We start from the raw sequence: 26,561 nt of genomic DNA on the forward strand, positions 1-26,561 counted from the left end.
AGTGTTGCGCTCCGCCGCTGCAGGAAGTACTATGTAGTATCTATCGACTGTATGGAACTATCTGCCGTGTCTACACTGTACAGAGTAGTGAGTACCTACCCTACCCCTCTCCGGGATCCGGTTGATACGCGCTGCGGCTGATCGATATGGCTGCATTTTATTAGAAACTAGCAGGAGATAGTTCTGCTATATTTGGGAACGTTGGATGTGCTTGAGGATTTGCATATCCCACGGAGTGCGGAGTGCCTGCTAAGAAGGGGAGTTTGTACTTGATAGCGTGCACAAAGGTACCTGGGAAGGTATTGTGTGTATCTACTCCATACATAGGTACACTGTGTAGAGTATAGTAGGTATAGACAGAGTGAGATTCCATTCGATTAGGGGGCCAAAGTGCGGCTGGACTCGAGGAAAAGCAGCTACAGAGGAAAATGACCTGATCAACGTAGTACGGTACACGGTTGGTATGATCCCGTCTTTCAGGTGTAATGTTACAGAAGAAGTGGGGAATATGAGCTGGCTGATATCGAATCTTCGACTTCATGAGCCAATCGCTCTGCAGTGCCAAGAGTCGTGTTCTCCACCGCTAGGTCTGGACAAAGTCTGTTTTATTACGGGGAATTGTTTGGACGGTGTACTATGTACGGCCGTAAGCTCGACGAGGCGGAGGGAGATCCAAGTTTACCTGGTGGCTGAGGAGCAGATGATGCCTCTGGCGATAACAATAACAGACTCAGGATATAGGTATATATATATTTATATATAAATCATGTTCTTCCATTTCTTTCTGCTGACGGAGTATACTCTAAGATACAAAGTGCCTCGAAGCATAACTAGGTACGGAGTACTACCTATGCTTATCAACCGGCCGAAGTTCTGTCGACCTATGAGAGTGTGTCGTACGGTCAGATACGGGTACCGGGGGAAGGTAAGGTATGGTACGAGAGCACAGGGTGAGAACGGGTACTGCCAGGCCGGCCTCACACGTGACTGACCGCCTGCCTGTCCCAACCGGCACTTTGCCTTCTTCGACTCTCCTCCCGATTTTCTTTCCTTCTCCCCAAACCCTGCGAAGCAAACGCGTTACTCGATTTGGTCATCCTTCCCCCCCTCAAAAGCATCATTCCTCTTTGGGCATTCGTGTTCATCACCCCAGGCTTCGTCGGTGACTTGCCTCTCAACTCGATCAATCTTTTTTTCGTGTCTTTTTATCGCCCGTTTTCCGATTCATCATGGCCGACATCACTGCCGTCGGTGAGGAGAACCCTTCTCCTACCCAGGACGACCTGCAGCAGGCCGCCGGCAACGGCGCCGCTGACAACCGCGGTCCCAAGCGCAATCGAATGAGCGCCGACGACGACGACGATGACGATGATAAGCCCGGTCGCGAGCGCAGAAAGATTGAGATCAAGTTCATCCAGGATAAGTCGCGTCGCCACATCACCTTCTCCAAGCGGAAGGCAGGTATCATGAAAAAGGTGCGTGCTGTGCTTTCGCGTCTCCCTCCTCGGGCGGATTTCTTCTATGCCTCGAGCTTGTCTTTTCTTTGAGCTTGACTTGTTCGCACCGCTTCCCTTCTGTTGGTGAATGCCAACATCCCCGAATCGATGCTGATGGTGCAATGCGGTCGCAAAATAGGCATATGAGCTTTCCGTCCTCACTGGTACTCAAGTATTGTTGCTGGTCGTGTCCGAGACTGGCCTGGTCTACACCTTCACCACACCGAAGCTCCAACCATTGGTGACTAAGGCCGAGGGCAAGAACCTCATTCAGGTTAGTATATCACGATTGCATCTCGTCGCCCAATCAGCATCACTGACCTTCGTCCTCATAGGCCTGCCTAAACGCCCCCGATCCGACCACCAACGAGAATGGCGTCGAGGCTCCTGAAGTACCAGCCGAGACACCCGAGGATGTGAGCCACACCAATGTCCAGGCTCAACAGTCGAATATGCCTCGCCCTGGAGGCATGCACCCTGGCTACATGACAAGTGAACAGCAGCAGCAGATGGCCTATTATCAGAATCTGCAGCAGCAACAACAACAGGCGGGTGGGCAGTACCCTGGTATGCCTGTGGGCAATCGAATACCCCCTCAGCATCAGCCCACCGCATAGGTGGCCGCGCCTTTCTCATCTGCTACAGGGCTATTCGATAGTTCGTGTTTTGCCTTCTAATCGACTGCAACATATGTAACTCCGCTCTTCCCTGCCCTACTTGATACCCGTCGATTCTTGATATAATGAGAGTCGCATCTTGAAGCATTGTCGTCCGTGTGCAAGAAACATGGACGGCATTACCAACACCAAAACGAGAGAGTTAATCAGACGAAACGAGCAAAAAAAAAGGTATCTCAAGTTACTATAAAGGATGCGAGTACTCCAATCTGGGCCTTGGAGCTGTTATTATCTTTTCCCGTTCATCATCTCCTAATCATCTCCTAGACGACGGTGGAGGTGGCGGTGTTCCTGGTGCTTTTTTCCCTTATCATTCGATTCATTCGATTCATTTTCCCGTTGGCGAAGTGGTTGTTTCAGCTATTTCTCGTTTCTTCTTCTATCTTTTCTATTTCTATAATGTGCGTCTCTTGCCTTGATTAATCATCTCTTACGATTCATTTGATTTCCCCTTTGCGTTGTGCGCGTTGTCCTCCCCATTCTATTTCCTCGCTGGCTATCTGGACTATCGACTTTTGGTCTCTGGCAGCAAGGGTGGCCCAGAAGCAAGAACGAGGGACCCGAGGGACGAGTACCAAACTGACCTCAATCTGACTGAAGTAAATGATATGTTATGGATCGGTTGTCTTGTTTTTTTTTATTATTCGGTAGGAAGTATGTTATGTATGGTATGGAGAAAATTGGAGCCCAGTCTTTCTCTTTCGCTGATTCCGTTGCCTGCTTTTTGTGTCCTTGCCCTTCTTTGATGTATCCTAATCCGAACTACTAAAGTACTCAAAGTCTCAAGTACTACGGAGTATATAACCACGTTTTCTCCGATATTCATACATGACACGGACGTATATTTGTGTTCCGGGATGATTCAAATAGTCCAACAGGGTGTTTGGACAAGGCCACTGGTACCTTGGTACATTGGGATCGATAGGGTCTCATTCAGTAGATTCAAAATGTAGATTTATCCTTGGTGAGTATGGAGTATCAAGCATGGTTGTTACCATGTAGTTGGGTATTGTACATATAGAAATAGCCAAATGGGCAGGTCGATTCAATGAAATAGGAAACAATGTCTAAGACACTATGCCCAGCCCCCAAATACACCCAGCTGCCGGGGCTATTCCCCCGACCGGTTTTCACCTCGCGGAGAGTCTAGTAGAGGCTCGTGCGATTCAGTCTGCGCACGCTGGCCTGTCCAGCGGGAGAGATAGCGCAAGCCACTCCGCCAGGCCTGCGCGAGGGAGCTTCTTGAACCGGCAAGAAGTCCTGCGCTGGATGCGTGGGAAGAAAGCTGGAGCGGCTCTCGACGGCTTCCTGATGCTGAAAAAAGCTGGTCGGAGCGGTCGTCCTGGGTGCCATAGCCTGTTGGCCGGTCCGGGCTGGTGCCTGGGGGCGGGCCGAAGTATGTGCGTCGTTTCTGGAGGGATCGGCGGCCGTCTGGCCCCGGGATTGATGTTCTCCGACGATGGGTTCCCGTGTACGGTAGGCGAGAGATTCGGTGCGGGCTCCAGGTGTGTTGGCCCACGGTGCCGATGGTGGAGTGTCTCTGGCCGCGCAGAATACTGTCTCTCAGAGTGCTGCCTCGGGCACGGTGTTGTGCTAGGGATCGAGGGTTGATGCCGGCGTATTCATATTCCGAGTCGTCAAGCTCGGCCCAGATAGAGGCTGGGTCCATGTCCGCTGCGGAATTTGGTGGGGGTATTGATGAGAACAATGGGAGACTGGGCGTGCGCCGATGCGGGGATCCGCGCGGTGGATGTCGTGTCTGCTGCAACAAAGGTTGCCGCTCTCCAATCTGCGATTCTTCGTCTTCTGCACTCAGGTCTCGGGGAGAACGCAGGTGTTCCCCGAGGACAGCCATTCTGGGCCCCAGACCAGTCTGAGAGGGACCGCCGACCGTCACGGATGCGTGACTATCAATCACTTCTAACCGCCAAGAGAGACAGAGCACGCCACTCAAAAGGATCACAGTTCCCAGAGCAACAAGTCCAGCATGGAAACCCGCCAGCCGAGACAATTGGCAAAAGTAGATTAGACCGTCAAGAATAGCAATGATGTTATAGATGCAGAACACGAAAGGATAGAGGATGCTGGTGCTGCATAGCTTCAGGCCGCGATGCAGGTAGTATAGCTGTGTGAGGGCGAGGAATATCATTGCGAGAAGGATCACCCACGATTGCCACCGGTTGAACTGGTTGACACGATCCACAATCGTTCGAACAAGGAGCTCGACTGCCGATTTGGCCAAAAGGAGGGAATGAGCCGACAATATACCACTGACTAGACCGTAGCACAGACCCTGTATGAGTCTGGCACGGCTCTGGGCCACTGCGACATGAGGCACATAGTGCCGGAGGACACGCGGATGCCTAGACCGATAAGGAGACGTAATTATCTTGAACAGTTTCGAAGAAACCAAGATGGCTAGCACGACGATGGCCGTCCCCACCATCCAGATAATGAAATTGCGGCGCTGAAGGAGCTCTATTAATTGATCCAAAGAATGCGCCGGCTCCCCAATAGCACCAAAGATCGCTATGAGTATTGCGCCGATACACACGAGGATTGTGCCGATAAAGGAATACCGAGTGAACGCTTCACCGAGGATCAAGGTAGCGAATATCGTGTTGAACACCAATCCCGACTACCATTTGTCTTAGTATAATCCGCCTGCCTATCTCGCAAGGAAGAAGAGTACTAACTGCTTGAAGGGTCGAGAGCACTGGCAATGGAAGAGTAGTGATTTGGATCGTACTCCCGACGATGTTCGACACAACGAACATGAGCATTCCCAGCTGAAGAGGACGTCAGCTCTCCCCCCATGGATCCTAATATGACTTCATCTACATACCTGCCATCTTCGACGTTTGTAGGGTGGTCTTCGTAAATCGTAGGGATGTTTCTCGTCCTCGAGTATATGTGATTTGCGCTGCAGGGTCAACCCGATGGCTTGCAGACTGGTCGAGATCAACCCGACTATTACCCCGACCTGTTGATCATACTGCAATCAGTAAAGCAATCTTCAGCTATTGCGTAGGATGGACATACCGCAACGCTACCCTGGGGTGACAGGTCACCAAGATTTCCCATCGTCGGGTATCCTGATGCATTGGTCGCCAAGCGGGGGAGAAACGAGAGTGACAGGGCATGAGATATGACGTTCAAAAGCGATTATCCGAGTACAGGTGCCATGTTCGTTCGAAGATATCTCGAATTTCCTTTTTGAAGAGCAGTGTAAATAAATGTTGAGATAAGGAGTGGATGATAGAGGTCCGAATTATTATTATAATCGAGAGATGCTGGGCTTCTGACTGACCTCATGCCGCGCGCGGGCGGGAAGAACAAAAGACGAGTCAGTCAGTCAGCAGATCCTCCGCTTCTGCCAGTGCAACAGAACATCACCTCCGTCCACCTGCTCTACTGCATCGGCTTCACGCCTGTTTCGCCTGACATCGTACCAGGGGTAGCATTCCTCAGAAAGGTGAGCATGGTTCTTGAACTATTTCTCCTCGTCTCCAAGGATAGCTTGTCCCTTTGTGGGACCTTATCGATGCCAATGCTGACCCTGGCTCCTTGGTCCCCCATCTTCCAGCACGCAGCACTCCGCATCGCGAAGCTCAAACTCCCCACGTTGAAACGTTGCTACAATCACAGTCACCCCCAACCTCAAGATCAACACTCCGATACCAGGCTATAAAGATGTCGCAAAGCCACGCCCTCTCCGATGACCAGGTACGCTCTGTTTCCGATCATAATTTCCGTTCTCTCGAGCTCATCCATGCTACGAACAGGTCGCGGGCGAGCTCCGCAAGATGACGGCCTTCATCCGGCAAGAAGCGCTGGAGAAGGCCCGTGAAATCCAGCTCAAGGCCGACGAGGAATTCGCGATCGAAAAGTCCAAGCTTGTTCGCCAGGAGACCGCCGCCATCGACTCGCTCTACGAGAAGAAGTTCAAGCAGGCTGCCATGTCCCAACAGATTACCCGCTCCACCCTTGCGAACCGCACCCGTCTTCGTGTGCTCTCTGCCCGCCAGGAACTTCTTAACGACCTCTTCCAACAAGCCCGAGACAAGATTTCCGAGGTTGCGTCCAAAGATGAGAAGAGCTACCAGAATGTGCTCAAGGGGCTGGTCCTCGAGGGCATGTACGCTCTGAATGAGGATAAGGTCGCTATCCAGGCGAGAAAGAAGGATCTCGATGCCGCTAAAAATGCGATCGAGGAGGCGCAAAAGGAATTCAAGGACAAAGTTGGCAGGGACGCAACAGCGGAGCTGGATGAGGCTGATCCGCTGCCTGAGGGATCGTAAGCCTTCTCGTCTTCTCCTTTTCCTCTACCCTTGACAAGGAATCTCTCTAATACGTCTTCATTAGTGCCGGCGGTGTGGTCATTATCGGTGGCCAGGGTAAGATCGAGATCAACAACACTTTCGAGGAACGTCTCCGGCTGCTCGAGATCGACGCCTTGCCCGCGGTCAGGGAAACGCTATTCGGAAAGAACGTAAACCGGAAGTTCTACGATTAGGAAAGATACGAGTCTCTTGCTTTCCAGGTGCTGCGTGGTGAACTTTTCGCCCATATCTGTGCCTGTTCGTATTACCCTCAATTTGTCCTCCATCTCGCTCTCGCCTTTTGTCATTTGCAATCAGCATAGCTTTTGTACACAGTTCCTTAGTCTTCGTGCTTCTATCTTTTACACGCTTAGTCAGGTAAGCGATGATATATATACTGTTCTGGAAATAGACATGCGGGAGGTGTTAAATCTAAACAGGGTGGTATAAAGATCATCATGGTCGTTATCATATCAGGAGTATGTCTCTTCCTTGTAGGTGTAGTATCAAATGGCAAGGTATGCAGACAGAGAAACTGTTGTCTTCTCGGCGCCAAAGATCGATGTAAACTTGAATAGGGGTTGTTTCTTATCGCATAGTCGATATTGAATCATTGTCCCGCATCCAATACGTGTGCAAATATCGTCTGATGGATGACATGATCATGGAAGATGTTCATGAGTTCGGATAGGAATATCGGTGTCTTTTGTATCATGCTCGCCCCTTTTTTTGATGTAGTTCAAGCGGGTCTGCTGGTGACCTTGTTTATCGACGAATTCTCCAAATAGCATTTTCTTTGGAGGCGGCCTCGACCTGACAGAGTACACGATACGGTAGTGCAACATCTCGAGGGCCTCCTTGGCCAAAGTTCGCTTTAAATGGGATGCGCCCGAGTCTGCGATAGAGACGAATATCTTTGTGATCCGACTGTCAAGCCTGTCAACCTCGGAATTGAATTCCTTCTCGGCATCTTTGGTTGGGAACGACATCCCAGACCATCCAGAATCAATGACAATGTTGAGAAGTGTCGTGATTGCATTGAGTTCGCTATAGTCATATTCAGGGTGCCCTTTTCCTCTATATCGCTTGGTATTGAATTTTTGATCCCGAAGTAGGTCGATGACCCTTCTCAGGTCTCTCAGCACGTCCGATGTTTCCGTGAGAGATCGAGGGTCATTGATCAAGAATGCCAGAGCCAGGCGATGTCTCAACGCAGCCATCCACTCTGACGTCGGCAGTATGTGTCTCAGAAGGCGACCCTGAAATACTGGGTCTTTGAATGTGTTGTATACCATTATGCAGACACGATGCATCTGAGTTCCTGTTAGTCGAAGTCCTTACGACGCAACAGCTGATAATCTTACCAAGTCGTCAGCAGTATCGTCAGGAACACTCTCCAGTGTGGCTGTGATAGTCCTCTCCAACTCCGAGCAAACAGTAGCATTGCTAGTGAGAGAGATATCGAGGGCAAGACGGAAGAGGACATTCAAAATACGTTCACGGGTATCATCAGCAAATCTAACACAAGTATTAGCGGCCAAGGTAATTGCATCCCAAGGGATCTTGATTTACAATTCTGTAGCTCCACGAAGTAATTCCAAGACAGATAGCAGGCACGCTCGATGCTGTGGTGTTTCGCGAGAATGACTGTCTGTGAGTTATTAGAATACCCAGAAATTATAGAATTTCTGCTGTGATTCTCACCTTGGGGAGCTGGTTCTGGTAAAGCTGATTCAGAAATAGCTAGTGCTTTGGGTTTGGCGCCCAAGCGCTGAAAAAGACTATCAATATCATCTGGTCGTATGAGAAACCTGACGCGATCAGCAGTAGCATACTAGAAAGGTATTAGCTGATTATTTCAGGTAAACTTCGCTACCCTGCATGACCTTACGGACCTTGAAGACCCTGCAATATGCCTGCCTCAGGCTTTCTCGAGGTTCAGAGGGGACTAAAGAAGAGTGAGCGTTTGACTCAGTTCATCGAAATGAGAACGCTGACCAGAGTGAAAAATCCAAGATACTAGATCATCAGGTAGATAAGCTCTGGAAAGAGCAAATTCAAGAACACCGGAATTAAAGGCTCGCTCCCTGGATTCAGGTTCTGTGCGTTGGTCAAAATACTGTGGTTGAATCCAGCGAACAAGCATAACAACCAACCTCGCAGTACGGCCAAGTAGGTTCCAGGGGCTATAGAGTCTCGGGGGAATTCCAAGACAGGCATAGATTTGGTTTCATGGTCGAAGAATGACCAGAATTTCTCCAGTTCGAAAGCTTCTGTCCTTCTGACTGCATCAAGGAGACGTTGTAGGCCAAGCTCATCGTCTTTGTCCCCAAGTGCTGAGGTCAAAACTCCTTCATCCACCTTCTTGTTTTGAGCGACATCGGATCTCGATCCATCTGCGTTTTTGCGTGTGGCCTTTATTCTCGTAATGACAGCCTCGGTCTCCTTATCATCAACCGCCTGGGTAACGAGGTCGTCGAGCGAAAATTTATAGTGCGTGACAGAGGATTTTGGAGGCTTGGAGTAGGACCATTTTTGTGTATCTGTGTCTTTGGAACTTTGTGAACGTAATGACATCCCTGAATCATTGATATCCTTCTCATCCTCTTTCGTTTGTTTGGCAGCCGCTGCACCGGGTTTCAGAAATTGCAGGAAAGGATCCTCGGGGAGTTCGAAAGACGCCACTGAGTCGGTATCTTCTCCATCTGAGCTAATGACAACTTCCTTGCCATTCTTGACAACACGCTGAGACTGATTGAAGCTTGCTCCCGGTGATGGGTCACCCGCACTGCTTTGGAAGCTCTGTTGGAAAGTTGGATTCGAAGAGTTGTCTTGGACTGAGAGTAGCAACGATTGAGTCAATTGGGAGGCTGAATCATCTAGAGTCTGTGGAGAGTCACTGTTCACTAAGGATGATGATGGAGGTTCGGTGAGAGGTGACGACAATTGCGGTGCAACAGTGGGGGTTGCGCTTGTCTTGTCGGCGCGGGTTTCTTGATCTGTCAAGGCGAAATGCGGCCGCTTGAAGAAATCCGAAATCCTGCGCGACTGAGACATATCTAACGGTCTTCAACGGACGTCGCCTTGATGCTGATTGCTGAGGCCTGACAGGCAAGCAATTGTGTCTAGCTTATCTTCTTCTCCACATCCACGCCCGACACGTACTGAGCGCGCGCTGCCATCACGAAATCACATGATGCTGAGTCATCCGTATCAGTGATAGCATTTAAAGATTTACCTACACAGTATAGATCACTTGTACATCAATTGCTTCACCCTGTCCCTGACGCTGCAGAACTCGTCAGTGCTCAGCTATGCGACACGTTCGAGGCCTATGTACTCTCTACACTGACGCAGTGATAGTCTGAATCGCAATTGGAGATGTACTTATAGTCATGCTTACATTAGAGAAATGAGACTGTTGTGGGACACAGTGGCTTAGGTGCTGTGATACTTGACGCTGTACAGTAAGAGCCTCTCTTCAGAATCCAGCCATGCATTTTCATAGTGACATATCCGTGCTCTGTTACTTGTAGATTCCAGTTTGTATGTATGACTATCAAGGGAAGTATCATTGGCCCCCATAGAACAGGAATGGGGGTTGCAGAATCTGTACTCTTTTTAGCACCCAACTCTCAAGTCTCCCTTACACTGGGCGAATATTATTGGGTAAAAAAGTGATAGCATCTCAGTGACAGTCCAGAGTGATACTAGGATATATAATCTAAATCATCTGGTAGAAGTATGTGCTTAGTGATGATGGACATCGGTCACCGCAAGCATATATATGTTTCCGCTTGGAGATGCAACAGGTCAGTTGCTGTGAACTCGGCATGAGACTACAACCATATAAGAGATGACCATACATGCAAGAAAGAGCAACTGTAGGATTGAGCAGGGAGTCATCTAGAGACCAGACTCAGAGACCCCTTGAGGCAACCCAAGACCAGTCCGTAGGCTCCTGAGCACTGTCTTGTCAATCATGATCTTCCGAATTCCATTCAAAGTATTTCACCAATTCCAGGGGTTAGAGGTGTAGATCTGGCTCGGACGGTCGGACGGTCGGACCAGCAGAAACGTAAAAGTTTCTAGCTATTTTGCTTTGGTCCCCACTGGAGTTTATAGTTGGTCTGATTGACGCCAACCCGTCATACTAGTACTGCTATCAGTGCTCGTTTCCTTTGGCGCCATTTAGGCTTCTCCATAAGAACTCCACCGCTGACACGGTGAAACTCAAAGTAACGGAAACATGTGCGAAAACTTACACGAAGAAGACTGATCATGGAAGCAAGCAGGGAAGAAACAGATCAATCGTCAATTCTGCTTATATTTGATCAAGGACCTCGATGTTAGTAGATGCTGTACCTGCGGCTTCGGCTAAGATACTTACAGACTAGGTATCCTGTGCTTACTGCTTAGTACACGTTAATATGATGGTACGGTGAAATCTTTACTAATTATACTCTGTAGTTCAACTATGATCACTGATTTTACCCTTTATGGCATGGGAGCAACATGCCCCGTTTTACTGATGCACAACCAGATTATTATTGGAGAGTCATATGCTTTGCAAATGGACAGAGATTAGAACCTTGAGACTTAGAATTTAAGAACACCATCTAGATACAAGACTACGACAAACAGAGGGCTTGATGATCACCCAGGACCTTGTCCCAAAAAGGGAAAACAGCGAAATGCGGCGACACGCAATACGGGAGCCACACCCTGGGCTATCCTACTCCGTATGGTCCTATGTTCCTACCAAGCGAATCGGCGGCTCTATCTTGAGATAATTTCCAGCGAGACCTGCGGCCAAGACTTAAAAAGGAGAAGAAGGGTGTGGAAGCGAGCCGATGGGATGTTCATATTGAATTTTTCGAGGGTTGTAGATAGTGTATCTAGTTGGCTTTGTCATTAGAGAAAAAGTGTAAGCTGACAAGGGTTATGAACTTATGTCAGACCTTTTTCAGAAAACGGACTAGAATCCAGATCCTATCTACAGTTTAATCGAATCTTATGCACGGTGGACTGTTCTCGATCTTTTTTTTTTGTCGCAACTAAAATGTGAGAACTGAGAAGTACTCCGTAGAGCTGTGCAATTGTGCTTGTGCTAACTGCTAACAATAATGCCAGAATGCCCATGATAGAATGTGGACCAGATGCTCTGAGCATGTGCCGTCCCGATTATTTTAGCCTGTTTCAAACTCCATACTCCGAAGGGGGCCCCCCTCTCCGAGACTCTCAGTCCCAGATTCAGACTTGTCAATGGCAGCCTGCTAAGGTGCGTTTAATCTATATAAGCGCTAAATAAAAATAACACGGGGCAGCACGACTGTGGCCGAAACAAAATTACATACTCTTTGATTACGGAGTACTTGTATCCCCTCGATAGTCAGTTAGATACCACCGACTTCTCCTGTCAAAGATTGATGGACTATCCAGATACCCACAATCGCAAAGTAAAAAGGCGAAAAAGCAATGATTTCTTCCTACGGAAAACTCGGTTTTCTAATCCGTATTCCGAATATATAATATAATGACATACCTGCATGCCGCATATTCCGTCCCATGCCTCAGCAACACCCAAATTCAAGACAAGTGCAGATAGTATCTATCTTCTATCTAGGTCATATGAAATCTTAATTGATTGAGGGAATTTGTCCAGATCTGAATAGATGCGAGGTAGAATCTGCCCGGACTAAATCTGGCGAAGTCGTGAAACCCGGTGCGCGTTGCTGGGATACTATCAGACTCGAGGATGCGGTATTCATGATTCATTACTGATTATCAAACACATTTAAAGAATTCGCCTCCTCGGATGTCGGGATAAGTGTCTAGTACCATGTTTATCACTGCCACCAGCGCAGAAGAATTTTTTTGACGTGAACCAGACAAATATCACTGACAGTCGGCGGCGAGGCTGGTAAGATCCCAAGGCGACCTATGCGGGCGTGTATACTAGGTTTGGAATTCAGGTCGGAGGTATGCAATTACAATACATGTAATAATGCTGCACATCATCAATGAATGGAACATCTTAACGCAGGGACATACTTCAGATGGAGTCGGATATGGAGAAGGGGTTCGATCGCATTATTATCGCAAAGCAGACAGTAGGTAACCTTATGTTAGTACTACGTAATTTGCAAAGCGAGGAGGAAGAATTCGACTGCAGATTCGTGACCTCGAGCCCGAGACGGCTGCATTGATACCTATCTGGCATCATCCCCCTCATGGCATTGGATGTATTATTATGGCAATCTCGCGCAGGAACTGGCTAACATAGATTATATACGCCGTCGCCGTGAAAAAGGCGTGAAAACTGAAAAGAGATTTGCTTAATTTACCATAACGCTGACAAAGCAGCTATGCCCAGCCCTGCGTTCCGCCAAAATGCTCGAACTATGCATGTATCACCAGCGTATTACCATACACTGCCCCGTCTCCCGAAGGAGGGATAATCGGCTACCTAGTAGTGTACCCCGAAAAGCGCTGGCCTTCTACCTTTGTATCTTACCAATCTGATTACTATTCTCTCCTCAGAACATTGGTCCTTTTACTGATTGTTCTGCCATCTTTTGCTGCCTCATACTGACCATCTTTTCTGCATCGTTCCTGTCCTTCATACTCTTTGATGGCCGATCGCCGTCCTTGATACCCGCCTCCCTTGAACCCCCCTCCTCCCTCCTGGCCCTGCCTGTCTGCTTGTCTGCTTACTGCTATCCAATCCTCGTGTTTAGGGTCTTCATTCCCTTGCAACCTTCCGCCTCATCGTGACGTGCCTCAGCGAATTCGCAAGTAGCTTCGCCCGCTCTCAAGCTTGCATCTAGTCGAATCTGATCGCTGTGCATCCTGGTACTTCGTGCGAGGAGGAAGAACAAAAGGGATCTGTGGATTGGTGACGCTCTCGAGGTCCGGCTCATTGGAGCGGATGCTCTCCCTCCGCCATCCTACAACAACACGGTCAAGCGATTTATGCCCCTTTCGAAGGGCAAGAACCCTGCCTAGATGGCTTCAGATTATTTGAGTCCAGACTCTATTGAAGCTGGGAATGAGGTTCGGGAAGTTAGCAGCAATGTGTCGAAACCAACAAAACGTCAGCGATGGGCGACGCAACGGGCTGCTGGCGCCGGAGGCGTGCGGAAACGTGTCTCGATCATGGATCGCTTTCATAAACGTTCCGAGTTGAGAAACGAGAAGCGACACAGTAACTTACCGACCGCTGAGCAGCCGAATGCCCAAGGCGACCAAGACAACCAAAGCGATCAAGGCGCCAGTACTCGACGGGTTTACTTTAACATTCCGATACCTGAATCCGAACGAGACGAAGATGGCCAAATCAAAGCCTCGTATCCCCGAAACAAGATTCGGACTGCGAAGTATACCCCTTTGTCGTTTATCCCGAAGAATATCTGGTTTCAATTCCACAATATCGCCAACATCTACTTCCTTTTCATCATCATTCTTGGCGTATGTTCCTTTCTTTGGTCCCAAAATTGGTACAGCTCAAATGTTTATCAAGCTAATATTCTGTCTGTAGTTCTTCTCTATCTTCGGTGTAGACACACCCGCGCTCAACACAGTACCCTTGATCTTCATTGTCGTCGTGACCGCAATCAAAGACGCCATCGAAGATTGGCGGCGCACGATATTGGATAACGAACTGAACAATACCCCAGTATACCGTCTCGTCGACTGGAACAATGTGAACTCGACCGAGGATAAAATCTCGATGTGGCGTCGCTTCAAGAAAGCATGCACGCGCGCCACCATATCCACATACAGGGGGATGAAGCGTCTGGTGCAGAAGAATAAGGATTTGCCGCAACTGGTTGAAGATGAACGGCGCATATCGATCATGACGACTGCCACACCACGTGCGTCTATGTATTCCCATAGAGGCGATAATGGCATGGAGGAGGATGCGATCCAGATGACACCCGTACCATCACCATCTCCCGAGGCGCGGCCGAACTGGCCACTACCTGCCCCGGAGGAAGATCAATATCCCCATCCAGCTAAGGCAGCTCGTAATAGCGCCCAGGAGCCAGTGTCGTCTGCGACACCGCCGCGAAAGGGTGGCAGCGTGGTGGACATGTCCAAGCAAGCACTTGGCAAGGCTCGGTTCAAGCGCGATTATTGGAAGAATATTCAGGTTGGAGACTTCGTTCGACTGTACAATGGTGACCCTATCCCGGCCGATATCGTGGTGCTTTCAACTTCCGATCCGGATGGCGCTTGTTACGTGGAGACCAAAAATTTGGATGGGGAGACGAATCTCAAGGTTCGCCAAGCCCTGAATTGTGGTCGCCAGGTTAGGCATGCAAGAGATTGTGAGAAGGCGGAATTTCTCATCGATAGTGAGGCTCCGCACCCCAATCTCTACGCTTATAATGGTGCACTCCGTTGGGATCAACGCGATCCTGAATATCCTGATGCTCCAAGGAGAGAGATGGTGGAGCCTATTACTATCGGTAATGTGCTCTTGCGTGGTTGCTATCTGCGCAATACTGAGTGGGCGCTCGGTGTTGTCATTTTCACCGGTGACGAGACCAAAATTATGCTCAACTCGGGTGCGACGCCCACTAAGAGAGCCCAACTCGCCAAGGACATGAATTGGAACGTCATCTACAACTTCATGATCTTGTTCGTCATGTGCTTCATCTCGGGAGTTGTCAATGGTGTTGCCTGGGGTTCAAACGACAGATCTCTCAATTACTTCGACTTCGGTTCTTATGGAAGTACCCCGGCAGTCACTGGCATTATCACTTTCTGGGTAGCTCTCATCCTGTTCCAGAACTTGGTTCCAATCTCCCTATACATTTCCCTGGAAATTGTTCGCACAATACAGGCCATATTCATTCACAGTGACGTCTTCATGTACTATGATAAATTGGGTATCTCATGTGTACCTAAAACATGGAACATCTCCGATGATGTTGGCCAGATCGAATACATCTTCTCCGACAAGACCGGTACGCTGACACAAAACGTGATGGACTTCAAGAAGTGTACCGTCAACGGAGTCTCATACGGCGAAGCTTTTACTGAAGCCCAGATTGGTATGATCAGACGTGAAGGAGGAGATGCCGATGCCGTGGCCGCTCAAGCCAGGGAGCAAATTGCTGCCGATTCGGCCAGGATGCTTGAGATACTCCGCGGAATTCATGACAATCCCTATCTGTGTGACGAAAATTTGACATTCATTGCGCCAAATTATGTTGCGGATCTGGAAGGCCAATCCGGAGCACCCCAGAAGCAAGCCACCGAGCATTTCATGCTTGCTCTTGCTCTGTGTCATACAGTCATAACGGAGCATACCCCTGGTGATCCTCCACAGATTGAGTTTAAGGCGCAGTCGCCCGATGAAGCCGCTTTAGTTGGCACCGCTCGTGATTGCGGTTTCACACTCCTCGGAAGATCAGGTGACGATCTTATTCTGAACGTCATGGGCGAGGAACGGACCTATACTGTGTTGAACACTCTAGAGTTCAATTCTACAAGAAAGCGGATGAGTGCAATCATCCGTATGCCTGATGGCTCCATTCGTTTATTCTGCAAGGGTGCGGACAGTATTATTTATTCGCGATTAGCTCGTGGCAAACAGAAGGATCTTCGGAAAAAGACGGCCGAACACTTGGAGGAGTTCGCACGCGAAGGCTTGCGAACTTTGTGTGTTGCCGAGCGAATCCTCACCGAGGAGGAATATCGGGCATGGAGCAAAGATCACGATATTGCCGCGGCTGCGCTCACCGATCGGGAGGAAAAGCTGGAGCAAGTCGCGAGTGAGGTGGAGCAGGAACTCATGCTCCTCGGTGGAACAGCCATCGAGGATAAACTCCAGGACGGAGTTCCAGACACCATCTCATTGTTGGCCGATGCTGGTATTAAGCTTTGGGTCCTGACTGGCGATAAAGTCGAAACAGCCATCAACATTGGTTTCTCGTGCAATCTCCTGACTAACGATATGGAACTGATCGTCCTCAACATACCTGAAGACCAACCACAACAGGCTTCCCGGGAGCTCGACGAGCGACTTCAGAAATTCGGACTGACTGGCAGCGATGAGGAGCTTATCGCTGCCCGAGCGGATCACAGACCGCCGGCCGCGACGCATGCCGTGGTCATCGATGGCGATACTCTCAAGCTGATGCTGACCGATGAAATGAAGCAGAGATTTCTGTTGCTGTGTAAGCAGTGCAAATCAGTTTTGTGCTGTCGAGTCAGTCCTGCTCAAAAGGCAGCGGTTGTGCGCATGGTCAAGAATGGTCTTAACATTATGGCTTTGTCGATTGGCGACGGTGCCAATGATGTTGCTATGATTCAGGAAGCCGATGTTGGCGTTGGTATCATCGGTGAAGAGGGTAGACAGGCCGCCATGTCGTCCGACTATGCTATCGGCCAATTCAGGTTCCTCCAGCGATTAATCCTCGTCCATGGGCGGTGGTCCTACCGCCGGATGGGTGAGACAACAGCAAACTTTTTCTACAAGGTAAGAAACCCTTTTGATGTTGGGGCTATATCAAGTTATGCTAAGCAACCTAATAGAACTTGGTCTGGACAATCGCTTTGTTCTGGTACTCGATCTATAACGATTTCGATGGCTCCTATCTCTTCGACTATACCTACATTGTGCTGGTGAACGTTGCTTTCACATCGTTGCCTGTCATTTTGATGGGAATCTTTGACCAAGATGTGGATGACAAGGTCTCACTCGCCGTTCCCGAACTCTACATGAGGGGTATTGAGCGAAAAGAGTGGTCGCAGCTCAAATTCTGGTAAGTATGACCCAAATGAACCGTTTGACCTGACTGACGCGTTCTAGGTTGTATATGCTCGATGGCTTCTATCAGTCGGTCATATGTTTCTATATGCCATATCTCCTGTTCAGCCCCGCAAATTTCGTGCATTCGAACGGCTTGAACATCAATGATCGAACCCGCATGGGTGTCCTTGTCGCCACCTGCGCCGTCCTTTCCAGCAACCTTTATATCCTTCTGAACAGCTACCGGTGGGATTGGCTGACGGTATTGATCAATGTCATCAGCTCTCTTTTGATTTTCTTCTGGACCGGGATCTATTCTGCGACAAGTGCCTCAGCCCAGTTCTATAAAGCCGCCCCAGAAGTCTATGGTGCCTTGTCATTCTGGGTGGTCCTCCTGTTGACTGTCACGATCTGCCTTCTTCCGAGGTTCACCGTCAAAGCCGTCCAAAAGGTCTTCTTTCCTCTGGACGTGGACATCATCCGTGAGCAGGTCACGCAAGGTAAATTCAAATATCTGGACCAGTACGAGGCTTTCGTTCCGCCCAAGGCTGCCGCGACCTCCGGTGGACTGAGCAATGGATCAGCCACCTCCTCAGATTTGGGTAAACCAGTCCAGTCCAGTATGAAGCAGGATCCCTTCTCAGACGATCAGCAGATCTACCCGCCGTCAATCGCCCCGACGTTTCACACTCATAATCCGCGCAGCCAAAACGGAAGCAATGGGACCAACTACAGCTTCGACACCATGCAACACCCTCGTCCGCAATCAGTGCACTCAGCTCAACGGACCCGCCATTCGTTCGATCGAGTCCGGCCAAGATATGAAGTGAACCATGACTACAACACAGGCACCATGAACCGGGTTGATTCCAACACGGGGATTCCGGAGCCGCAAAGTCCACATAGCCCGCTCAAAAGCCCTCATGACCCACCATCATATCAGGTATAAAAAGTACTTACGCATCCTCGATCCCACACTGTTTCTATGTTATAACGACTTCCGGTCGATTCCTGTTGATGGCATTCGATTCATTCCCCCATTTCATTGAATGTGTGTTTTGTTTGATTTATAGCCTGCTCTTTATTCCCCGATAGAAGGCGTTCGGTCATACAGAATTGGCTGGTGGTTTGGCGCACATTTCCCCCTTTTTTTAATCTTCTTTCTTTCCTCCTTTGCATTTTCTTCATCCTCGCAACGGTCGAGTGAATCCTCTTCTCTGTCGTCGTTGCGTGACCCAACATTTCATCACTCAGTCTTGACGCTTTTTTTTTTCTTTTCATCTTTTTTTCAATTTTTTTTTTTCTTGTACAAAAGCATTTGGTGAATGCACATTCCCGACGGCTGCCCCATCGAATCAATCTCTTTCATGTGTTTAGTCTCCAATTCTTACTCTCCTTCCCTCCAGCCCTTCCTTTGGGCCATTTCATTTTTCTGAATTCTTTTCCATTGTTTCCCCCTCTTCCATTTGCAGTGCAATGAGAAAAGGACGCGGAAATGAGGCATTGTTGGGTGGTGGTTATGTCTTTATGTATTTCAACATATCGTTGGAGGACTCGATAGGAAATACCTGGGAGGTGTTTCTGCTCAGAATCAGAGCAATTTATGACTCGCAAAGTGTAATTCTGGTAGGATAATTTTCCGCCATATAGTACGGAGTTGTAAGATGGTGGTTAAGAACAAATTCGTCTGTCCTTGTTGGCACTGAAGACAATAATAATAATAATCCTTGGATTGAATATTAGCACACACTGCGAGAAAGAAGCGCGTCTGACATACGCGTAAAGTGGCTAACGGGCAGCCTCACCGCCTTCCATATGTGCCAATCAGATGGGACTCGGCTTCGTTCTTTTTGTTGGAAGAAGGATGCCGCCGTACCTCCCAAGGCCTAGGTTAGTACTTTTATCGTTTACACCTTTCAAACAGGTCATTTCTGTGTTCTCTTTGTTCGCTTGACTGCCGAGAGGTGCGAGCCATTTTTCTACCTCTACAAGCTATAAGGAGCTTCTAGTGGTTGGTTCTGGCTTCAGCTGTCATTCACTTTACTACGGCAAAGTTTCGATTGTGGTGGGATCACGGTCTTTCAAACTTCTCTTACATTATCTTCCAAATGTGTTGTTGCCACAAGTAGCTTTGGTTGCGTAGGCCATTCGCCAAGTCAGAACAATTCGTTCCAAGCCGGTGAACCTATTGAAAAAGATCCAACTTGTCATTCTCGAATGCGAAGCCCAGAGTATCTCCATCGTGAGAGAAGTAATGCGTGAAGACCCGTCATCTGCGGCGGCAGTCCTTGGTGCTTTGGCTTGAGATCATGGAGTTTATGGATATCGTCGGGTGAGTAGTGTTGATTCTTCTTTTGCTTGGGTAATTTTTGCGTTTTACCTAGTTGTGCTGTGCCGGCTGGTTGCAATCGCTGAACGTGGTTTTCTTTTCTGCACACAGGGAGCTGCGGGCCCTCCCCGACAATGTCCACATTTTATGCCCTCGACAACACGATGACGACCACGCACGTTACGATGATCCGAACGAGGTGGACGAAGCCGGCAGAAGCGTTGCGGAGCTAGTGGCCGAGGCGACGAGTCGCAGAGAAAAGTTTTTGTCGTGCATGCGGATATTGGCATACAACCAGGAGGGCGTGGAGGAGCTGCAGACTTGGATCTGGCGCAAGCTGGACGACGCGCTCGAAAAATGCGACCTTTGCATCAAGCAATACTATACAGGCAAGATTTGGCTCATTGAGCAGCTCAAGGAGAATTACGATGACGAGGATATCGAGAAATTCGCGCGCATGCTTGACGAATGGGATATCAAGAGAATCACTAAGCACCTGGCTGTCGCTACGGCGAAATTAAAATCAATTGCGCCTCAGGAGATTGGTCTTCACGTGTTGGATCGTGCGTCTCTATTGTCTATCTTCGAGACCTTGAGTTGTGAAGCTATGCTACGCAATAACGCTCTGCTGCAGGAGCACTTCGACGAACCCTTCCGGCTTATTCAGACAAAGCGTAGTCTCAAAGTCTCGGATTATGTTCCCGCTGTCACTCGCTTCCTATTTGACCCCAATCAGAATCGCAGCTTTTGGGCTATTCACTCCTGGATGCGCTATTCTCGGCCTCCTACCGCAACTGAATTCGATTGGGCGATCAAAGAGGGACTTCTCGAGGTGTTGAAGGCTGCTTCTCAGCAGCCACCCCAAATAGCTGTCATTCAGCGACTTTGGCGCGGCATGCAGTTGGTCGTGAAGCGATTGGATAAGGACCAGATCACGCATCACCTGCGGGCTCTTGAGATAGACCCATGCCGTCTCTCCGTGGAACACCTTGGGATACAATCTCCGGCGTTGCGTTTCCTCCTGAACACGATCCAGATCTTTCTGGAAAAGTCCCCAGGCGATTTCTGGGACGCAATGCAAACCATTTCTCCGCAAGCCATCATCGAGCTCGTCTTCTACAATCCCCAGCTAGAGGCGTTTATGATGCAAATTACGGAGGGCGAGCCTTACGAAAAGTCCCCCTTGAAGGATATGCTCTCATGGGTCAGCCCGTTCATGTCCTCCCTGAAAGGCGCACACCAACCTTCGGCCTGCAGATCTCTAGTCTATCAGCTTCTGGATCGACTCCAAGATCCCCGCTTCCCAAATCTGGCCAGATACCATTGTTTTCATGTGGGACTAACGAGCCTGCTTCAGACGCTTCGCAGCTTCACTGACAACGAAGCCTCACGCGGATCGGTGGCCCGCATTGTACTCTCGGAGACCATGGGGGTGGTGAGCGCGAACATCGAGACGATCTTGAAGCCCCCCCAATTTGCAGTGGAGCAAAGGCGTCAGGAGGAGATAGCTTCTCTATGCATGGATGTTGTGCGTAACACCTTGGCGCTGGAGTGTCAGTCTCTCAAGAGCGACTATGAAGTTATTCTGCGGCAAAATACTCTTCAGCATGGCGTAAGCACGTATTCAGCGCCTATCTGGGAAGCTGTCGTCAGAAGCTTGCATGAGGACAATCTTCCGCTTTCAACATCAGCGCTGCTTGGTATACTGCCTCTTGTTGGGTTGGAGAAGTTCCCAGTCAAAGGCGAATCCAACCCGGAGAAGACAAATTTCAACGAGATTTATGGGCACTTGACTCGGCTTTCGTGCCAAATCATTGAACGCCTTGCGGACTTCAAGCCAGAGCATCTCAATGAACTATTCAAGAGTCAAGATACCAGTAGTGCACTGATCTCTGCCCTGTTTGCAGCTGATCTGGACACTTACCAAGCTGCTGTGGATCTCATCAAGAACATGAGCGGCCAGTCGGCTAGAAGGGATGCCATCTCGCATCTGCTGCAGTCCTTTTTCACAACCACAATGTACGGACTGAGCTGGTCTTTCCGGCGTATCTCGAACATGAAGACATTTGCTTCTGCCCCAAGGATGCTGCACACAGGAACAGATATAGTGGACATTCTATGTGACAGTCAAACTGGCATACTCAGAACCCGTAAGCTTGCTGATCGACGAGAGATCCTCTCGCTCCAGAAGCTTTGGGAGTATCTATGGCAAGCGTTGACTACAATATTCGACGAGACTGAATCGTGGCATCTGAGAGGCAACGATAAAGCAGTGATGTTGGAATTTTGCCGTGATACCATTCAGTTTGCAGATCTGCTTTTTGACCAGTGTGGTGTCTTTCTGAGCGCTGTTGTCGATGCAGATCCCAACCAAGAAGCTTCCGGCCAGGAGAACTTCCTCAAGTCTCCGACAACAACGATGAGTGCAATGGTCAAGTGGCTGCGCCTCAAGGATGAATATTTGGCGACAACTCTGGTGGGACTGGTGGCTAAACTCCTCCGCCGCTTAGGAGAGCTCAGTGTCACGACCGTCAAAGATGATGCTCTAAACTTCATTGAAGGCGTTGCGGTGAAGTCCACCATCAAAACCATCCTAACCTTGCGGGAAAAAGCAGAACTAGTCCGTGCTCTGGAAGCATACTACAAGAAACCGGTCGTCACAGCATCTACTGCCAGCCTCAAGAAACAGAGCATGATTACAGCCTTTGCCAAGCCAGCTGGAGTATCTGCTACACCCAGTCCAGCCAAAATTAGTGACGATGAATTCGATGAAGACAATGTGCCAGATGATGTGTTGATGCAGCTGTCACGATCTGTCGAACTCAACAAACAGAGACTAGCAACCGAAGCCAAGAGAAAAGCAGAAAAGGCCGCAAAGGCTCTCCCTGCGATTCCCAAGCCTGCTCCTGCACCGTTGAAATCCAATGTTACCGTTCAGTCTTTCCGCGAGAAACGTGAGAAAGAGAAGGAAGCCAAGAGAAAGCGTGACCTTGCTGAGCTTGCGCGGTTGAAGAAGAATCTACCTGCTCGTGGTGTTGCGGAACAAACAGCTGAGCAAGGTTCTGGCTTGAGTGGTCTCGGAGTCAAAGGCAAAGTCCATACAACCGAGGAAAGCATGATGGTTTCTTCTGGTTCGGAATCCGAGTCGGAAAGCGAAGACGAGCTTGACAAAGAACTCTTTGGGGCGAAGGCCAGATCGAAGCCGGACGCAGTCAAAGCTTACGAAGAAAGTAAGAAGTTGTCGCTTAAGCAACAGGGGCCCGTGAAGAAAATCAAGCAGGTCCGCTCTGCGAAAGACATGCGAGCACGGTTGGCTCCCGATCTATCTTCCCTGCATCGGACAATCCTTGGTTGGGACTTCTTCGCGAATGGCGATCTTCCACCGAACTCGGGACGTACTGATTACAGTTTGGTTTCCAACACCTTCAGAGATCCTATTGAATATCAGAAGACGTTCGAGCCTCTTTTGATATTGGAAGCCTGGCAGGGGTTCAACTCTGCGAAAGAGGAAGGCACGTTCAGACCATTCGAGATCAAGGTTGCTACGCGTCTTTCTGTGGACTCTTTTGTCGAAGTAAGCACAATTTTACCGTCCATGGAGGCCAAGGACTATGGTATTGGCGAAGCGGATATTATCCTTCTCTCCAAATCAAGCAGGCCAACTTCAGATTCCTCTGCTCCTCACTGCCTTGCAAGAATTGCTAGTGTCAACAGAAAGAGGGGAACAGTCGAGGTTTCGTATCGTGTGAACCCCGGAAACCCTTTCATCAATTCTCTTGCTCCTGGTGCCATGATCTGGGGTGCAAAAATCACATCATTGACCCCTCTTGAGCGTGAATATGGTGCTTTGATGGCCTTGCAATACTATGATCTGTGCGAGGAAGTCATCAGGGCCAAGCCATCGCCAATCCTTAAATACTCCGATGCCACCCTCAAACCGATCGCAGAAAATTACAATGTCAATCCTGCTCAAGCGAAGGCGATCAAATCTGCTCTCGACAACGATGCCTTCACATTGATTCAAGGTCCTCCAGGTTCCGGAAAAACCAAAACGATCGTTGCCCTTGTAGGCGCCCTTCTTAGCAATGTCCTGGGCAACCAAGGCGTAGCTATTTCGCGGCCAACGGGGGTGACCAATTCGAGACCACCCGTGAGAACTACCACATCGAAAAAGCTTCTCATTTGCGCTCCCAGTAATGCCGCTGTCGACGAATTGGTCATGCGATTCAAGGAAGGAGTCAAAACAATCCAGGGCAGACAAGAGAAGCTCTCTGTCATTCGTCTAGGCAGAAGTGACGCAATCAACACAAACGTCCTCGATGTGACTTTGGACGAGCTGGTCAACGCGCGATTAAGCCAAAATCCACGCAAAGACGGAGGGGAAAGAGATTTACAGAAGATCTACATGGAACACAAAGCTGCAGATACTGCGTTCAAAGAAACCCGCGCTAAGATCGATCAATGCAGAGCTCAGGGCTTGCCAGTTCCCGAAGAGCTATCACGAGAGTTCGATTTGATGAAGAAGAAGAAGACACAGCTCAGCCAAGAAATCGATACTGCTAGAGACAGGAATCATTCGGCAGCGCGTGATGCGGACTTGAATAGGCGGCGTATCCAGCAGGAGATCATTGAAGGGGCCCATATCATCTGCGCCACTCTCAGTGGCAGTGGTCACGAGATGTTCCAGAATCTAAGCATTGAGTTTGAGACTGTCATCATCGATGAGGCCGCTCAGTCTATTGAACTTAGTGCTTTGATCCCTCTCAAGTATGGGTGCTCCAAATGTATTCTTGTCGGAGATCCAAAGCAGCTGCCGCCTACTGTTCTATCGAAGGTTGCCTCCAAATTCCAGTACGAGCAGAGTTTATTCGTCAGAATGCAAGCCAATCATCCAAGGGACGTGCATTTGCTAGATACTCAGTATCGTATGCACCCGGAAATCAGTGCTTATCCCAGTGCTGCCTTCTATGACGGAAAACTACGGGATGGGCCTAACATGGCTCAACTTCGCGCTCGTCCATGGCATCAAAGCGAACTGCTCAGTCCGTATCGATTCTTCGACGTCCAAGGTCTCCATCAGAATACTACGAAGGGACACTCTCTAATCAACTTGGCGGAACTTCGGGTAGCCATGCAATTATATGAACGAATTACCACAGATTTCCGCGACTATGACTTTAGTGGAAAGATAGGTATCATCACCCCTTACAAGGGTCAGTTAAGGGAGCTGAAGACGCAGTTTGCTGCGAGGTATGGAAATTCTATTTTCAACAAGGTCGATTTCAATACAACGGATGCTTTCCAGGGTCGAGAAAGTGAGATTATCATCTTTTCTTGTGTCAGAGCCTCCAATAAAGGAATCGGTTTCTTGTCGGATATTCGTCGTATGAACGTCGGTCTGACACGTGCCAAGTCATCCTTGTGGGTTCTGGGTAACTCGCAGTCTCTCGTGCAGGGCGAGTTCTGGAACGGTTTGATCAAAGATTCTCGTCGACGGAACGTCTATACAAGTGGTGATATTCTGGAGATCCTCCAGCGGCCACAATTTACTGGTTATAAGAATGTGGACATGATGGACGCCGAGCCGCCGCAACCTACAGTTTCCCCACAGACCATTGCAGTGCAATCTACTTCAAGACCATCTTCGGCCTCCCTTGAGCGGTCTACTCCAGAATCCTCTCACCTGGTGCCTGCGTCTAGCAAAGCCACTCCCCCAGAACCATTGCCTGATAAGCCCTCCGGCGGCGCTAATGGCTTGGACGAAACTCGCACATGCGGTTATTGTGGAAGCTTCGCCCATATGACGCCCAACTGTGACAACATCGATGCCAAGGAGGCGTCCCAAGGCAAATGTTTTAGATGCGGGAGCTCTGGGCATACGCGCAGGGATTGCACAACAGAACGATGTTTACAGTGTGGTGCATTCGGACATGTCACGCATGATTGCCAATCCTCTAAAGAGCTACCCAAGAGAGAGAAAACCCGAATCGCACGAGAGGAATATCATCATGCTCAAATGAAAAAACAGAGGACCGAGCGTCAACGACAAAAGCAGCTTGGAGGACACGATCCCAAAGTACCGGTCCTACAAATCTCCGACCCATTGATGCCTGAAAAAAAGGCGGAGCAATCCAAGCCCGTTCATAACAACGGACCCGTGAAGCGCAAGCGTATGGACTCGGCGTCATCTGATCCTGCCAAGGTTTCTCGGCCTCGAGTATCGGACCCTCTCATTGCGAATGCGCCTAAGGGTCCGCGACGCAAGATCGATACTAATATTCCGACAAATGCGGAGGTAAGTTCGACATCTTGAGTCCCAACAAGTTTCATAAGGGCACTACTGACGATATTGCAGGGTCTGGTCAAACCATCGCGGGACGGGCCGGCGTTTGCCTCTATTGGCCAAAATAAGCCCTCGGACGGTGTGCAGCCGGGAGCAGGGTCGGCGAATGTATGTTTTAGATCTTCAATCCATTTACCGATTGAATTGTGTACTGACTGAGATTCACAGCCTACTCCTCGACCTCCGCCTCCTCGACCAGGCCAACAAGGAGCTCGGCCTCCACCTCCAATGCGCCGGAAGAAAGAGGTTGATCCTTTCATCCGGCCGAAGAGAAGGTAGCAGAAATATTATCTGCTTCAAATACCTTTTCTAACAATCCTTGCATTGAAACTTTTATCATTCTTCTTGTTGTTTGGCCAATCACCCAGCAGCAACACAAGGTGGCTCTGTTTCCCCTATTTCCTACCCTTTTTTTTTCTGTATGATACATGGGATTTCGATCTTGCATGCATTCGAGCGGCTGTGGTACGATGATTTTTCATTTTGCATGATGAGTCTAAACACATTCCAGGACTCCGATATATTCTCATCTGTCATATGCCCATTTGTCCTTTTTATGTATTTGCATCCAAGTGATACGCAGGCGATCTACCGCTTATGAATGAGGTTTCATTTGAGTCTAGACAGCG

The 26,561-nt window shown here is 49.2% G+C and overlaps 6 protein-coding genes across 6 annotated transcripts; 4 read left to right on the top strand and 2 right to left on the bottom strand.

Moving 5' to 3' along the window:
- Positions 1 to 1,229: 1,229 nt before the first annotated feature.
- ACLA_098430 (putative SRF-type transcription factor (Umc1)) lies at positions 1,230 to 2,113 on the top strand (the record flags this gene model as incomplete). The annotated part of the gene is made up of 3 exons (XM_001270326.1): positions 1,230 to 1,475; positions 1,636 to 1,770; positions 1,832 to 2,113. The coding sequence occupies 3 exons, from the start codon at positions 1,230 to 1,232 to the stop codon at positions 2,111 to 2,113; spliced, it is 663 nt and encodes a 220-aa protein (XP_001270327.1).
- Positions 2,114 to 3,284: 1,171 nt separating this feature from the next.
- ACLA_098440 (DUF803 domain protein) lies at positions 3,285 to 5,257 on the bottom strand (the record flags this gene model as incomplete). Its single annotated transcript, XM_001270327.1, has 4 exons — positions 3,285 to 4,811; positions 4,870 to 4,962; positions 5,019 to 5,156; positions 5,216 to 5,257. The coding sequence occupies 4 exons, from the start codon at positions 5,255 to 5,257 to the stop codon at positions 3,285 to 3,287; spliced, it is 1,800 nt and encodes a 599-aa protein (XP_001270328.1).
- Positions 5,258 to 5,866: 609 nt separating this feature from the next.
- ACLA_098450 (H(+)-transporting V1 sector ATPase subunit E) lies at positions 5,867 to 6,689 on the top strand (the record flags this gene model as incomplete). The annotated part of the gene is made up of 3 exons (XM_001270328.1): positions 5,867 to 5,899; positions 5,959 to 6,470; positions 6,539 to 6,689. The coding sequence occupies 3 exons, from the start codon at positions 5,867 to 5,869 to the stop codon at positions 6,687 to 6,689; spliced, it is 696 nt and encodes a 231-aa protein (XP_001270329.1).
- A 468-nt stretch (positions 6,690 to 7,157) lies between these two features.
- On the bottom strand, positions 7,158 to 9,552 carry ACLA_098460 (uncharacterized protein; the record flags this gene model as incomplete). Its single annotated transcript, XM_001270329.1, has 7 exons — positions 7,158 to 7,808; positions 7,860 to 8,013; positions 8,068 to 8,146; positions 8,200 to 8,329; positions 8,391 to 8,443; positions 8,494 to 8,595; positions 8,652 to 9,552. 7 exons carry the CDS (start codon positions 9,550 to 9,552, stop codon positions 7,158 to 7,160), a joined length of 2,070 nt encoding a protein of 689 aa, XP_001270330.1.
- Positions 9,553 to 13,503: 3,951 nt separating this feature from the next.
- Positions 13,504 to 18,209, top strand: ACLA_098470 (phospholipid-translocating P-type ATPase domain-containing protein; the record flags this gene model as incomplete). The annotated part of the gene is made up of 4 exons (XM_001270330.1): positions 13,504 to 13,965; positions 14,036 to 16,987; positions 17,044 to 17,273; positions 17,321 to 18,209. 4 exons carry the CDS (start codon positions 13,504 to 13,506, stop codon positions 18,207 to 18,209), a joined length of 4,533 nt encoding a protein of 1,510 aa, XP_001270331.1.
- Positions 18,210 to 19,569: 1,360 nt separating this feature from the next.
- Positions 19,570 to 26,211, top strand: ACLA_098480 (putative tRNA-splicing endonuclease; the record flags this gene model as incomplete). The annotated part of the gene is made up of 4 exons (XM_001270331.1): positions 19,570 to 19,592; positions 19,701 to 25,884; positions 25,945 to 26,040; positions 26,101 to 26,211. The coding sequence occupies 4 exons, from the start codon at positions 19,570 to 19,572 to the stop codon at positions 26,209 to 26,211; spliced, it is 6,414 nt and encodes a 2,137-aa protein (XP_001270332.1).
- Between the last annotated feature and the right edge of the window lie 350 nt (positions 26,212 to 26,561).

The sequence above is a fragment of the Aspergillus clavatus genome, genomic scaffold, assembly GCF_000002715.2.
Source record: "Aspergillus clavatus NRRL 1 1099423829804 genomic scaffold, whole genome shotgun sequence".
In the NCBI taxonomy this organism is placed as follows: domain Eukaryota; kingdom Fungi; phylum Ascomycota; class Eurotiomycetes; order Eurotiales; family Aspergillaceae; genus Aspergillus; species Aspergillus clavatus.